Genomic DNA, 14965 nt, shown 5'->3' with positions numbered 1-14965 from the left:
ACCTGTTTCTCTTAAGGATGAATTAAATGCACTTCTCAATAAAGATAGCATCATATTATATCTATCAACATACTGATCAATTCAAATGGCTTAAGCAAGAGTTTTTGTTGTACCGAAATACGGGCAAAAGAATAGAAAATCTTGAAAAAATTTAAGGCGATTCTTTCTATAAAGCCCACATCAACAGATGTCAAATGCATTTTTTCTAGCTGTACTAGTTTCTGCACAAAAATCAAATCACAACTATCTGATGAATAACACAATAAAAATAAGTCATTATAAGTTTTATTTTGAAATATAAACAATGTTCGAACTTTTTGTTTAAATAACTTTTTTAATAAAGAATGCAAGATAAACTTACATAAGTTTTATTATTTAACAAGAAAAACCAAAAACCACTGTTAACCACGGGGTTTTTTTTAAAGTAAAACTGAAACCAAGATTTTTTATTAATGCAGTTTTTTGTAAACCCTACAATGATAACAGGGTGGCCAGCCAAAAGCTAATTTAAAATTCCAGGATATTTCCAGGACTTTTTAAGAATAATTTAGGGTTTTTTAAGGATAAATTGATTTTTTCTCGACCAGAAAAAAACAAAATATGTTGTCTTCAAAATATGTTTTATATAAATATAAACATATGTATATATATATATATATATATATATATATATATATATATATATATATATATATATATATATATATATATAGACATATGTATATGTATATATATATATATAAAAATAGATATTTATATACAAATAAATATATATATATGTATATATATCATAATATATTTTATAATATGTATAAATATGTATAATTTATATATATAAATATGTTGTATATAAATGGTAAAAGTTAAAAAATATTTTGTACTGTATATATATACATATATACAATTTTTAATGTATATATATACATATAGACACGCTAGGTTATCAGACACATCTATTTAATCTCTTTCTTAGATTGCTCAAGTTTTTTTAGTGAAATATCAAGCTCTTTAATTGCCAGTTCTTTTTCTAAAACTGTGTTTCTAAAGGAATTTGCTTATTGTGAAGTTTTGCTTTTCTTCTGCTTCAATCATCGTCAGCATCAGTTTTAAGAACTTTGAATAATTCATTTAAATTTTAAGCACAATCTTAAAGAAAAATGTGACATTACTACATTCAAGGTCCATATTATTTTTGCCTTGGTAACCAGAGCTGGAGATTAAAGATCCTCAATAGTAAGCTGTGCTGACTTAAAGCTTGTATATTTTTTTGAATTAGGAGAACTTTTATGTTACTGATAGTTGCTTCTCTGCCAGATGATTTCATTCTGTAAAGAACACAGCCAATTAATTTGCTACAAGCTTCCTGAAATTCAGGAAAACATATATTAAATAAAAGTAAAAAAACTTATTAAAATAAAATACTAATAAACTACCAGTAAAGAATATATCAGCTGCATTATGTGTCTTTGAATTAAATTTATGTTTCTTACCAATTGCATGAAAATCCAAGACAGATACTCCCATGATAGAAGTATCAATATCCGTTCTGCACTAACTAGATCTTTTTACCCAAGAAGAATATTTTTTGTTGTATAGCCATTCTGTTTGAAAATGACAGTTCTTTGTCTTAGGCATTATATTAGTTATATATTATACTTTATAAATAATTAATAGATGTTAATAATACTGACATTAACAGTTAACAAAAATTTTTTTGCATTTCGGAAAAAACATAATAAATTCAGTAGAAATCTAAGCAATATTAATAATATTTCTGTAGAATACAAAAACATGATAACAAAATATTGAACTAATTCAAAAAAAAGTTCCAGGATTATCAGGATTTGATGCTAAAATGGGTGTTTTTCCAGGACTTTTCCGGGACCTATCAAATTCCAGGACATTTCCAGGTTTTCAAGGACTGCTGGCCACCCTGGATAATAATACAAGTGACAAAGGGGTCACTTTATTTTACAGATTTTAATTAGTATATAATTTAAATTAATATATAGTTTTTCGACTTTAAAACCTCTTAAAATTAGTATTCATGAATAATTATCCAGGCTTATTGATATTAAATATCGCTACAAACCTCCTGGTAGTAAAAAAAATAATAATCAAAATAAGAAAAAAACAATTAAATCAAATAATCAAAAAAATAATTTTTAATGCATTTGATAATTAACTATTGAGTGTTAAAAGGAGCAAGTTTGCAAGATCAAGATCAAGCAAGATCATCTTTTAACAAATTTTTAATTTTGTTACCTCTGGTCACAAATAAATTAGTAAAAAAACTATGAAACACAGTAAGTACAGTAAGCAGTAAGTTTGCATTTTGTACTTATGCACTTATGCATAAAAAACAGGAGTGGGGAGCCAGAGGAACTTGGAAAGAGCCAGAGCTATGACAGAAAAAGTTTTAGCTTTTTAAAAATAGCCAGAGCAATTAAAAAACTGTCAGCTCATTGTTTTCTTTTAGTTTAAATTTTTAACTCAATTTTAACTCAAGATTTCTAGAATGGCATTCAATTCATTCCATGTCTATGTTGTATCTGAGAACTAGTTGGTAACGGTATTACCAGTCTTCCCGAGAATCAATTTTTTAATTAGCAATTTTATAATAGATAGTTGTTGTATATCGTTATTATTATCATTTATAGACATCTGTTGTATACTGCTATATCATTTATAGACAGCTGTTGTATGTTATTATTATTATTTATAGACAGCTGTTGTATATTGTTATTATCATTGGTAGACAGCTGTTGTATATTGTTATCATCATCGATGTTTCTCTTAAATGTAACACTAACTTTTTTACCACTGGTAGCAAGTATTGTTCTACTTTCTTTATTAACTTTGTCCTTTATTATAACAGTATATATTTCCTTAGCTTTTCTAGACATAATTTGCAAGCTTTTCCATTACATTACTTATTATCTAAAGAACATTTGTGGGTATTGTCAACATAAAAGAATGTATGGTATAAAGGAGGGGGTACAGTGTCGGCTTATGCACACACATGCCACCCCTTATATACTGACAAGATAAGTAATATTGTTTTCAATATTACTTATCTTGCATAAGACATGTGTTTTACAGACTTACTAAAGAGGGATGCCTGAAAAAAACGTCTGCATTTAAGTAAAATTAATTTTTATTTGTTTTGTCATTAAAACAAATTAAAAAAAAAAAAAAAAAAGTTAATTAAGACTTGATTGCAAATCAATTACAAGGCCTTCGATATAGAGTCCCTTGCATTAACCTTGCCAAAGAAACTTACAGTTACATTTGTAAATTAATTTTATCAAAATAAATATTTGTGTTATATAGACAAATATACATATATATATATATATATATATATATATATATATATATATATATATATATATATATATATATATATATATATATATATATATATATATATATATATATGTATATATATATACATATATATACATATATGTATGTATATATATATACATACATACATATACATACATACATACATACATATATATATATATATATATATATACATATATATATATATAAATATATATATATATATATAATATATATATATATATATATATATATATATATATATATATATATATATATATATATATATATATATATATATATATATACATATATATATATATATATATATATATATATATATATATATATATATATATATATATATAGAACCCTTAGATGTTGTCGGAAAGTTTTTTCCATATTTTGTTGACAAAAAGTAAAAATTAAAATGCAAGACCGGAATTTTTTTTTTTTATCAGTTGAAAGACTGCCTGCCCCAACCAAACCCTCAGTCGATGTAGCAACACTCCCTTGCGGGTCAGGCTAAAAGATAGTAGATGTAGCAGCACTCCCTTGCGGGTCAGGCTATTTGTCAGTCGATGTAGCAGCACTCCCTTGCGAGTCAGGCTATTTGTCAGTCGATGTAGCAGCACTCCCTTGCGAGTCAGGCTATTAGATAGTCGATGTAGCAACACTGTGCGCATGATTTACAGTAAAAAAAAATAAAAATAAAAACATTTTATTAAAAAAAATAAAAATAAAAACATTGTTTATATTGTTAAAAACATTCAGAATGTTTTAAAACATTCAGAATGTTTTTAAAAACATTCTGGTCAATTAAATTTGCATTTTTGTGGTTTTTTTATATAACAATTAATTTGTAATTAAATTAATGGTTTTGACTTTCGTCCAACACGAAAATGTTGGACGAAAGTCAAAAGTAATTAAAAGTGACGTATGTGTTGGCGTTTTTCCTTCCGCTCTTCCCAAAGACAACAAACTATAGATCTATAATATATATATATATATATATATATATATATATATATATATATATATATATATTATATATATATATATATACATTACACAAGAGAGTAAGGAGCGTTATTTGAAATCATTTTGATAGGCGTAAAATTAACGATACTATTTTTGTTTTGTTTTTAAATTGAAAAATGCAGTCAAAAAATATCTAAATGTCCTACTTCATCTACAACTGGTTCATTTACTCACCTGAGAAGTTATCATAAGAAGGAATCAGCAGAGTGTGATAAAAAGGTACAAGAAGCAAAAAGAATGAAAAAGGAAAAAAAAAAGCTGAAAAACAGCTATCAGTTAGTGTCACAGATCTGTGGGCTAAGAAAAAAGCATTGACAGATGATTACAAAAAAGCTAAAGAAATGACATGGGCTATTGGGCGCATGTTAGCTTCCAATTACCTGCCATACAATTTTGTAGAAGGAGAAGGTTTTCAGGCACTTATGAAATTGGTTGTTCCTCAGTATGATATTCTAAGCAGGATTACTTTTTCTTGCAGTATTTTGCCAACTATGTATAAAAATTTGAAATGAGAAATGATAGATCGCATTACTGCTGAGTTTGTTGGCATGCTATCCTATTCCTTTTCCACAGGCATAGGGTCTTCTCGCACACTGGATTTCTTTATATATTATTTTGTTTGATATATTTAACTGCTGATTTTCAAATGTGATCATATACACTGGAGAACAAAACTGTTTGTGGTTGTGTCACATACAGGCAAAGCAATATTAGAATCTCTTGAGAAGTCAATTGAAGATTGGTCGCTACCAAGAACAGTACCAATATATGTTCTTCGAGACAATGGTAGTAATATGAGAACAGCTATGAACATGAGCCAAACCTTTATGGACTTACCTTGCTTTACTCATATGCTTCAATTATCAATTAATGATGCACTATCCGAAATTGAAGGCATAACTAGTATGATAGCGAAATGTAAAAAAACCGCCTCGCACTATCATCACAGTATTCAGTCATCTCAATTGCTTTATGCACAACAAAGGCAATTAAAAAGAGATGAACTTGGGCTCATAATGAGTGTATCAACGTGTTGGAATTCTGACTATTAAATGATTCAACGCCTTATGGAAGAGAAAGCGTCTTTATCAGCCGAAATTGCATTAAATGGTAAGGTGGAGAATCTCACTACAAACAAATGGAAACTTGCTGAAGGTTAACAAAGATTTTAACTCTATTTAAACAGGCTAACAGAGAGTTGTGTGTTGAAAGTTACCCAATGTTATCTATTTAAATACCAGCTCTGCATGGATTACACCAGAAATTGCAAGGTTTTATCAGTGATATTGCAAATAGAGGCTCTGGAATTTCACTGGCGCGGAGACTTGTGGCATCCTCAGAAAGAAGGCTTCCTTCTTTTGACAAGATAACATAAATAATTATTTATATACTGAGACTCAATGTATAAGTGTTTATTTCAGTGTTTTATCAATCTTTTTTCGACATTCACTGTCATTATCAATCAAGCACTAATTTTTAATTACCTATTTCCACATAAAGCTTTCTTTAATTTCAATTGCATTACAAATCATGGTCATACTTATCTAATATATTAATATCTAATTATCTACATTCTTTGAACTATTTGACAGTTTCTGTAATATTTTATTAGGTTCAGCCAGATGCAGTTTGCACACAGGTAGATCCTAGGTACAAGTCACTTTACTGCAAGCAACCTGAGAAGCTGGCGGCCAACTTATCAGAGCTTTGTGAATTATTCAAAAAACTTCCAACAGTACCAGGTTCAGGACCAAAACCAGTCCAATCTCAGCACTCAGTGACAGAGTCTACACTAGAAACACAATCAACAGGCTTGTGGGAATCCCTCGATAACATGATGACAGCAACTGCAAAATAAAAGTTGATTTTCTTGTCTTGCTAAGCTTACTCAATCACTTCTGGCAATCCCAGCGACCAGCGTCATTTCAGAGCATCTGAACTCAACATCTAGGAATATCGTTTCCATTAAACGCTGCAGCCTTCTATCAGAGCCAGTGTTGTTTCCGTTAATAGATATATTTCCATTTCAATTTCAATTCTGTTTCTATTATTGTTTTGCAATGTATTTCTGTTTCAATTTCAATTTCAATTAAGCAAGTATTTCAATTTCAATTTTGTTTTACAAGTATTTATGTTTTATATCAGTTATTGAATTTTTTGTATTCATTTTATGTGGAATAAAGAAACATGTGTATATATATATATATATATATATATATATACACACACATATATAGACACACACACACACACACACACACATATGTAGGCTTGGCTAGAAAGCCGTGCGGTTTTATGTCATAATATGACTACACAAATACTACTTGATTTAAAAAACTGGCTGTTAATGTTTTGAAAATTTGTATACATTTTAAAAACCCGCTGAAAAAATTATTTTAACTATCAAGAAACTTAAAAACAATCTTTGTAAAAAAAATAACGAAAAATAAAATAAAAATAGCTAAAAAAAAATTTAAAAAATTAAATTAAAACTTAACATTTTTTTTACTAACTAAAATAAATAATAAACTATAATGATAAGATAATCTATATTTCGTTCGGAATAAATGACTTTGAATCGTTTATCTTTACTAATGTTTTTGTAATATAATATTATGCGAAACCTTTTTTAAATCAAGTAACAACTTACATCTAATAATTGTTTAATAAATGTGGATTTAACACATGCACATTTAAAAGTTAAAAAAAAGATTCTTAACAATTCTTCGCTTTAACGTAAACAAAAGAAAAAATATTTAAATTGTTTATTTAAAAAGTTTATATAATTTTATTTTATTTAAAGACATTACTTAATAATATAAAAAAAATGTATATATAATTCATTAATATTTTTATAAAAAATCATTAGCAGCAATTGATTTAAATGCCTTTCAATAATATAAAAACATAAGTAAAGATCAAAATTATTTAATTTAAACGACTTTGAAAAAAAGTTGGTCTTTTTTTTCTTCTCATTAAAATCTTTCTACTTTTCGAGTGAATTGACTTGAATGATTCTTATATAAAGTCTATTAAAAAGACCATCGCTGTTTGAAGTCGTCACTTATAAAATTAAATTTATTTTAATTTTATAATTTTTATTTTACTTATAAAAAATATTATAATTAAATAATATAAATTATAATTAAATAATAAAAAATTATAATTAAATAATATAAATAAAAATTTATAAAACTTTCAATGATACTTTAATTAAAATAATAAGCTCCTTTATTTAAAAAAGTTTTCAAAAAATGTCAACTTGGTACTCAAATGAAGTGAAATTATATAAAAATTTCAAAAATAATATTTATTTTGAAAAAATTTTAACTTATTTATCAAAATTATCATAAAAAGACATTAAAAATGCATTTTTTTTATTTTTTTGTTAAAAAACGTAATAAAACTTTTTATAATAAAACAAAAAACAACAATTTTATTTTAAAATGAATATTATTTTTGAAATTTTTATATAATTTCAATTCATTTGAGAACCAGGTTGATATATTTTTGAAAAACTTTTTTTTTTAAATATTAGGGACCCTAATATTTTTTATTCAATAAATTTTAAACCTAGTGTTTTTGTATTAGATAGAACACATTTAGGGGGTGGGAGCAGATTATTTTTAAAAATGTTGTTTTTTGGGACACCCTAATATATATATATATATATATATATATATATATATATATATATATATATATATATATATATAAATATATGTATAATATATATATATATATAAATATATATATATATATATATATATATATATATATATATATAAATATATATAATATATATATATATATAAATATATATAATATATATATATATATAAATATATATAGTATATATATATATAAATATATATAGTATATATATATATATAAATATATATATATATATATATATATAAATATATATATAATATATATATATATATATATATATATATATATATATATATATATATATATATATATATATATATATATATATATATATATATATATATATAAATATAAAAGTTTCAGGTACCAAAAGAAAAACTATTTTATATTAACTATTAAATTATTTTAAATTTAAAATATTTGTCAAAATTTAACTAATAAATATATTTAACTCATCTTAGTTTGAATAGTTTTTCTTTTGTTACCTGGAACTTTATATATATATATATATATATATATATATATATATATATATATATATATATATATATATATATATATATATATATATATATATATATATATATATATATATACATATATATATATATATATATATATATATATATATATATATATATATATATATATATATATATATATATATTATTACTATTATTATTATCAATATTATTATTTGTTTTCATTATCTTTTATTAATAAAGCCTTCTTTATCTATGTTAAACTTTTTTTAAAAAGAAACCTGTTTAAAAAATTTTCTTTTCTTTTTGTGAAATGCTTTCTTCTTTTATCATATTTTCAGTTCTACAATTATTTTGTTTTGGTTATCTTGCTGATGAAACATAGTTTTAAATAAGTTTTAATTTTGCTAATAAAACTATTTAAATTTACGAAAGGTTTTAATTTATTAATTATTCATTATTCAAAAATTACTTTATCAATCATTGGCCAACATTTAGGTTCACATCTAGATTTTATTTAATGCCTTTTTTTTTATTACTTTATTTCATAATTGCAAATTGATAATTATGTACAGCACCTAATTGTATGTACTGTATGTTAGAATTGTGTGTTTACTTGTTATTATATGAATTTTTATTATATAATTACATATAAAAATATAGAAAGAAAAATTTCAATAATATAAATATTTAATGATTAAAAATAGAATATTATGATATATATTGAATATTAAATATGGTAATAGTATTACTGCATAAAACTTTTATTAGTCTTGTTGCTTTAAACATTAACAATAACACTCTTTAACAAATAAGCACCTTGTGAGCAGCCTTGCCCATAATCCACTTGGTATGTATGTTAGTAAGTATTGTCGACGAAAAATATTTTTTAAACATGCACTTAAATTCATGGGATTTTTCAACAAGGAAGATTGGTTCTCAGCTACAATAATGCATTCTTTTTGCTTTTCAGGCAATCCAGATGGAATAAGTAAATACTTATGTTGTATTTTTATAGCAACGTCAAACTTGTTCAAAAGTTCAACATACTTTGGTATCATGGATGAAGGAAACAGACAATCGCCACGAAAGATTTGGTTTTTTAAATCACTGATTTTTAGCAAGCCTATAATTAACTTTTAAAAATAAAACCTCACTAAATAATACAAAACTTATAAAAAATTTAAAAAATTTTAAATTAAAAATATAAAAAATAAAGAAAAACAGCTTCATTTATTACTATTATTTAGTCAGAAATTTGATAAACATTTTTTAAGAATGTTAGCAAAATAAAAAAAGATCTAAAGTAAAAAACTTTCCAATTAAAGTTAAGAGCAATATTCCTGTAACAATTCAAAACTGAATTATTTTTAAAAATAGAGTAAAATAAAAAAAAAAACGACTGAAGAACAAATTAGTCATTATTGCTATTAGTTGGTCATTAGTAAACAAAGCTAATACACATAAAACGATTTAGTTAAACAAAATTCTATAACAAACACATGCCATTAAGCCCCTTACACAAACCATGCTTAAGTTCCATTTTATAGTTCATTTCATCAGTTATTCATGTCACCTGATCAAATTCACAAAATCTTATGTTCATTTCATAAATACTAAACACGATAAAGGGCTTTAGAAGGCCTTAATAATTGGGTTATAGATTTAAAAATGTTTGAGACTTCAACCATGTTAAAAAGCTAATAAGTTTATAATATTTTGGATTAATAAGTTTATTATGTTTAGGATTAATACAGATTTACTTGAAATAATTAAAAAGAAAGTATAATATAAGATTTTTTTTAAAGAAAAAATTTTGGTAAATATTTTTGATTTTTTACTAATACATCAACATTAAACTTTGAATACCGTTTTTTATGCATGGATTCACGCTTTTAACAGTAATAATATGGGCTAACATGTCACACAACCATTGTGGATTAATAAAGTACAAATCGCTTAAATTGGGATCATCAAAGTGTAACAGAGTACCTAAATACAAAACAAAAACTTTTAATAATCTGTTCATCAACAACTAAAGTATATACTTTAGAATAAATGCTTACGGTTATAGCATAAGTTACATACATTAAAGTAAATGCTTATGGTTTTAACATAAATTATAAACTTTAGAGTAAATATTTATGGTTTCAGCATAAGTTACATACTTTATAGCAAATGTTTATGGTCTTAACATATACAGTGTGTTAGCCAGACTGATTATTGGTTTGATATTGACAAAAGTTTAGAAAATCAAAGTAAAAAATACCCTAATTGAGCTTAGATTTAAAGTGTTGTTATCGCATAGAAATACATAGCTAGTACACAAGAACTATTCATGTATTTACTAGTACATCTATTTTAGTAATAGACTATTTTAGTAATAGACTATTTTATTAAAGAATCCTTAAATTATGAAAAAATATTATAAACACGTTATCTTACAGTCACATTCCTTATAGTTATGTACTTAGTCATAAATAATAATAAGTAATAGTCATTAAGTAAATAAACAACTAATTTGATATAAAAGTTTTTAAATGATATTTTACCAATACACAGTGATTTAGAAACACTTGAAATTTGGCAAAAATATAGTTATTTGAGTAGCGAAATTTAAACAATGTTATTAGCTAACTATTTTCTACAGTTTCTTATATTTCTAACGGTATAAAAAATTAGTACTGAAATAATAGATTTAATTGTTAACTTTTGTTTGAAAATGACTGAAAGCAGCTCTTTTTTATTATTAAAATTTTATCATAATTAAAACTTAATTTTCTCTCTAAATACAAAACCTTTCATTTTAATTTTTATTGCATACAAAGATAATAGATAAATTTATCTTAAATTATAAAAAAATGTAAATATGTATTGATACATCTTGTAAAAAATGTTTTTAAAAAAATGCACTTTATGAATTTAAACTGATTTTTATAGCGCTAAGACTTTTTACCCTAGACTTTGGCTAGGGTAAGAGAATTGGCTTCGCGAAGCCAATTCTATTTTTAAAGAGAGTTTGTATCATTCTGTTAGAAACTAAAAAAGTTAGCTGCCCCAACTTGCCCCATTTTGAAATAATGTGGTTTTAAAAAGCTGATTTTATAAAAAAAATTACGACATAAAAGCTAATACGACGTAAATTAACTTTAAATTTTATGTTTTGAGAGTTTTTCCTGACGTGTCTGAGCAATATATATATATATATATATATATATATATATATATATATATATATATATATATATATATATATATATATATATTTATACACACACTTCATATTGAAATTTAATCCTTAAATTAATTTGCTGCCATTTTAGGGTGTACAAATCACTCCTTCCCCCCTTCCCTAAATGCTGTTGTTGCTTATCTAAAATAGTCCAAAAATCACATATTGCAATGAATGCTTTTTTAACTAACATTCTGTTCGAATAAATAACTATTTAATTGAAAAAATGTTTCACTTAAAAAATCTCGATGGTCTATTCATTCTATTTGTTGAGGTCTTGAAAGGTTTTTGACATTTCTATTAACAACTTCAAATCAATAAAATAGCCACTTTCGAGTTTTGACCCAAGACAATTGCCTAAAACACTCAGCCAATTTTCTAGTAATGGTAACAAAGTTTAGAGCAACTCATAACTTAATATCCCAGAGCAAAGAAAAGCAATAAATTTAAAAAAAAGTTATTATTTTTAAAAATATCTAAAAAGTTATTTTGGCTATTTAAAAAGTTACAAGAGGGTAAAAATTTCTCAAAAAGCAAGGGGTTGCACCCTACATCACCCAATTCGCTGAAATTTGGCAAAAAGGTTTAAAGATATAAGTTAGGAAAGAATGTACATTTTTTTCAAAAAATTCTCATCCCTTTAAGAGTTACAGCAACTTGAAGTTAGTTAGTTTTTAACTGAAAAATGAGGGGGGAAAAGTGTTGGAAATAGGTTAGTTTACTATTATCCTTTTAACAAGCTTATGGTAATGTTGCGAATCTAAAATTTGGTACCAAAGGAGTTTAAAATCAGCTGAATCTGAAAATCATAGTCTCGTATCTGTCAAAACAATAGAGTATAGTTTATTGTTAGATCCACAAAACGCACTTACTAACAACAATAAAAAAGGACATTTACAAGTATAGCTCTAGAAAAAATCTGACTGATGGAAAAAACTTTTGGTTTTGATTTTCTTAAATATTTGACATATATCTACTTTGCGAACCAAATTTTTATTGGCCTTATGTTTTGTCGAGAAGTTATTAATGTTTTGGTTTTTCAATTTTTCTAAAAAAATTTTGTAAAAAAAAAAAAGTTCGCAAATGTATTTTGATATTGAACTAAATACAATTATTTTTATTTTTAAATTAAATTGGTCTAATTAATCATAATCTATAAATTAACTATATAATTATGTTTTTTTAAATCAACTGACTATAATTATTAGAGTTAGTTGATTAAAAAAAACAGTATATATGATTAAATTATTTACAAAGTTATTATGAAACATAGTTCAACATTTTGTAAATTTATAAATTTGTTAGTTGTTATTTTCATTACATAATAGTTATTTCATTTTTGTTACATAATAGTTATGTCATTAAGTTAAACAATATTATATAACCTTTTATTCTTAATTGCTTTATTGTAATCAAATAGTAATTATCTCATCAATAAAAAAAAAGTAATAAAATGACATACAAATTTCTAATAAATATAACCATGTTAATTTATATAGCTAAATAAAATTATATTTGGTTATATTTTAATTTCACACAAAATTTTTGTAAATAGTTGGTAGAGAATTGACAATAATTAGTAGGTACTTAGGCATTTAAAATATGCCTATTAGAACAAATAGCTATTTCTTCAAACAATATGTTCCTTATAAATACAACTTAAATTTTTATAGTGGACATATTGTTTGTGTTTAAGTGTGATTTACTTGGTAGGACATAGTATTTAAGATTTCTTGTTTTTAAGTGTTTAGATTGTGATTACTCATTATAGTTTTATATGGATAACAAAATAAATTGCTGCTTTGTAAATAATTATGGAGCTTGTTATAAACAGTCATATACCCAAGTAAGAAATCTGATTGAAGATATTGACAGCAATGTTAAAAAACTACTTGTAAAACGAACAAATATGAAAAAAGAACAAATCACTAGCATATGCACACATCATTATGATATGTTAGTTGTAAGATATGAGGGTAATCAGAAAAGTTGTTGTAATCCATTTCTGACTCACCAAAAGGTGTGTAGAGGTAAAAATTTATATATTTATATTTCATTAATAATATCATTCTTAATAAATTGTTTATAAGTTTTTTTAATAATTATCATAATTAAAAATATAATTAATTTTATAGTAATATAGTTACATAGTATAAATAACGTTATTTAAGTAATGTAATTACTCTTTTTTTTCAGCATCACTACGTGTGATTACAATGCATACTGTGTTAGAAGCAGAAACTATAGGTTTAAATCTTACACCTGGAAAGAAATTGTGTCCAACCTGTCGAAGTAAAGTTATGAAACGTTTATCAAAAAGTACGAGTGAGAATAAAAATGATGAAGATTTTGATATTGTTAGTGAAATGTCCATTCAAAATAAAAAAGAAGGTGTGGATACACACTTTACATTTGCTGGAGTATCTCCTATTAAGGTCAAAGGATTGCATAAGTCAGGTAAAATCAGAGAAGGTAAACGAAAATTGACAGCATTAACAACCTCCTTTAAAAAAAAGGTAGCCACTTCCCTTAATATATCAGAAGAAAGTTTTGAAGAGCAGTCAAATTTTGTTAACGAGTATATTGAATAAGCAAACTTGTTTGATAACATGATGGTATCACTAACTAACAAAATTGCAGAGTCAACAGCAATATCTAAAAAAATACAACTGACGACACTTGCTCCAACAGACTGGTCAATAAAAAAGGTTTCTGAAACATTACACGTAACAAACTATGTAGCTCGAACTGCACATAAGTTGGCATTAGAAAAAGGTATTTTAACCATGCCTAATCCAAAATTAGGAAAAGTTCTTCCTGATGTAACAGTTCAACTGGTCAAGACTTTTTTTGAAGATGATGAACATAGCCGTATAATGCCTGGTAAGAAGGATTATGTAAGCATAAAGAAAAATGTTCACATGCAAAAACGTTTGCTATTATACAATTTAAAGGAATTGTTTATTGCCTTTAAAACCAAGAACCCAGAAATAAAAATAGGATTTTCAAGGTTTTGCACATTGCGACCTTAATGGTGTATTACTGTTGGTGCCTCAGGAACACATTCTGTATGCGTCTGTGCTATTCATCAGAATTTGAAACTGCTTTTATATCCTCTTGGTTTAACATACAAAGAATTATTACCTTATATTGTGTGTGATATAACTAATAAAGACTGTATGAT

General features: G+C 24.7%; 1 protein-coding gene and 1 long non-coding RNA gene across 2 annotated transcripts in view; one reads left to right on the top strand and one right to left on the bottom strand.

Moving 5' to 3' along the window:
* The window catches only part of LOC101240745 (leucine-rich repeat serine/threonine-protein kinase 1), a 228046-nt gene that overhangs the window by 89608 nt on the left and 123473 nt on the right, over window positions 1–14965 (bottom strand). Inside the window, exons 17-18 of the mRNA XM_065792720.1 lie at window positions 10419–10541; window positions 9369–9675 (exon numbers count right to left, since the gene is read on the bottom strand). Coding sequence (XP_065648792.1) covers window positions 9369–9675; window positions 10419–10541 — 430 coding nt within the window. The remainder of the gene's footprint in view (window positions 1–9368; window positions 9676–10418; window positions 10542–14965) is intronic.
* Window positions 13544–14101, top strand: LOC136077688 (uncharacterized). The gene is made up of 2 exons (XR_010637188.1): window positions 13544–13811; window positions 13978–14101. It is a non-coding gene; the product is annotated as an uncharacterized LOC136077688 (long non-coding RNA).

The sequence above is a fragment of the Hydra vulgaris genome, chromosome 03, assembly GCF_038396675.1.
Source record: "Hydra vulgaris chromosome 03, alternate assembly HydraT2T_AEP".
In the NCBI taxonomy this organism is placed as follows: domain Eukaryota; kingdom Metazoa; phylum Cnidaria; class Hydrozoa; order Anthoathecata; family Hydridae; genus Hydra; species Hydra vulgaris.
Note: the sequence above shows the minus strand (reverse complement) of the source record. Positions and strands in the feature narration are given on the sequence as shown.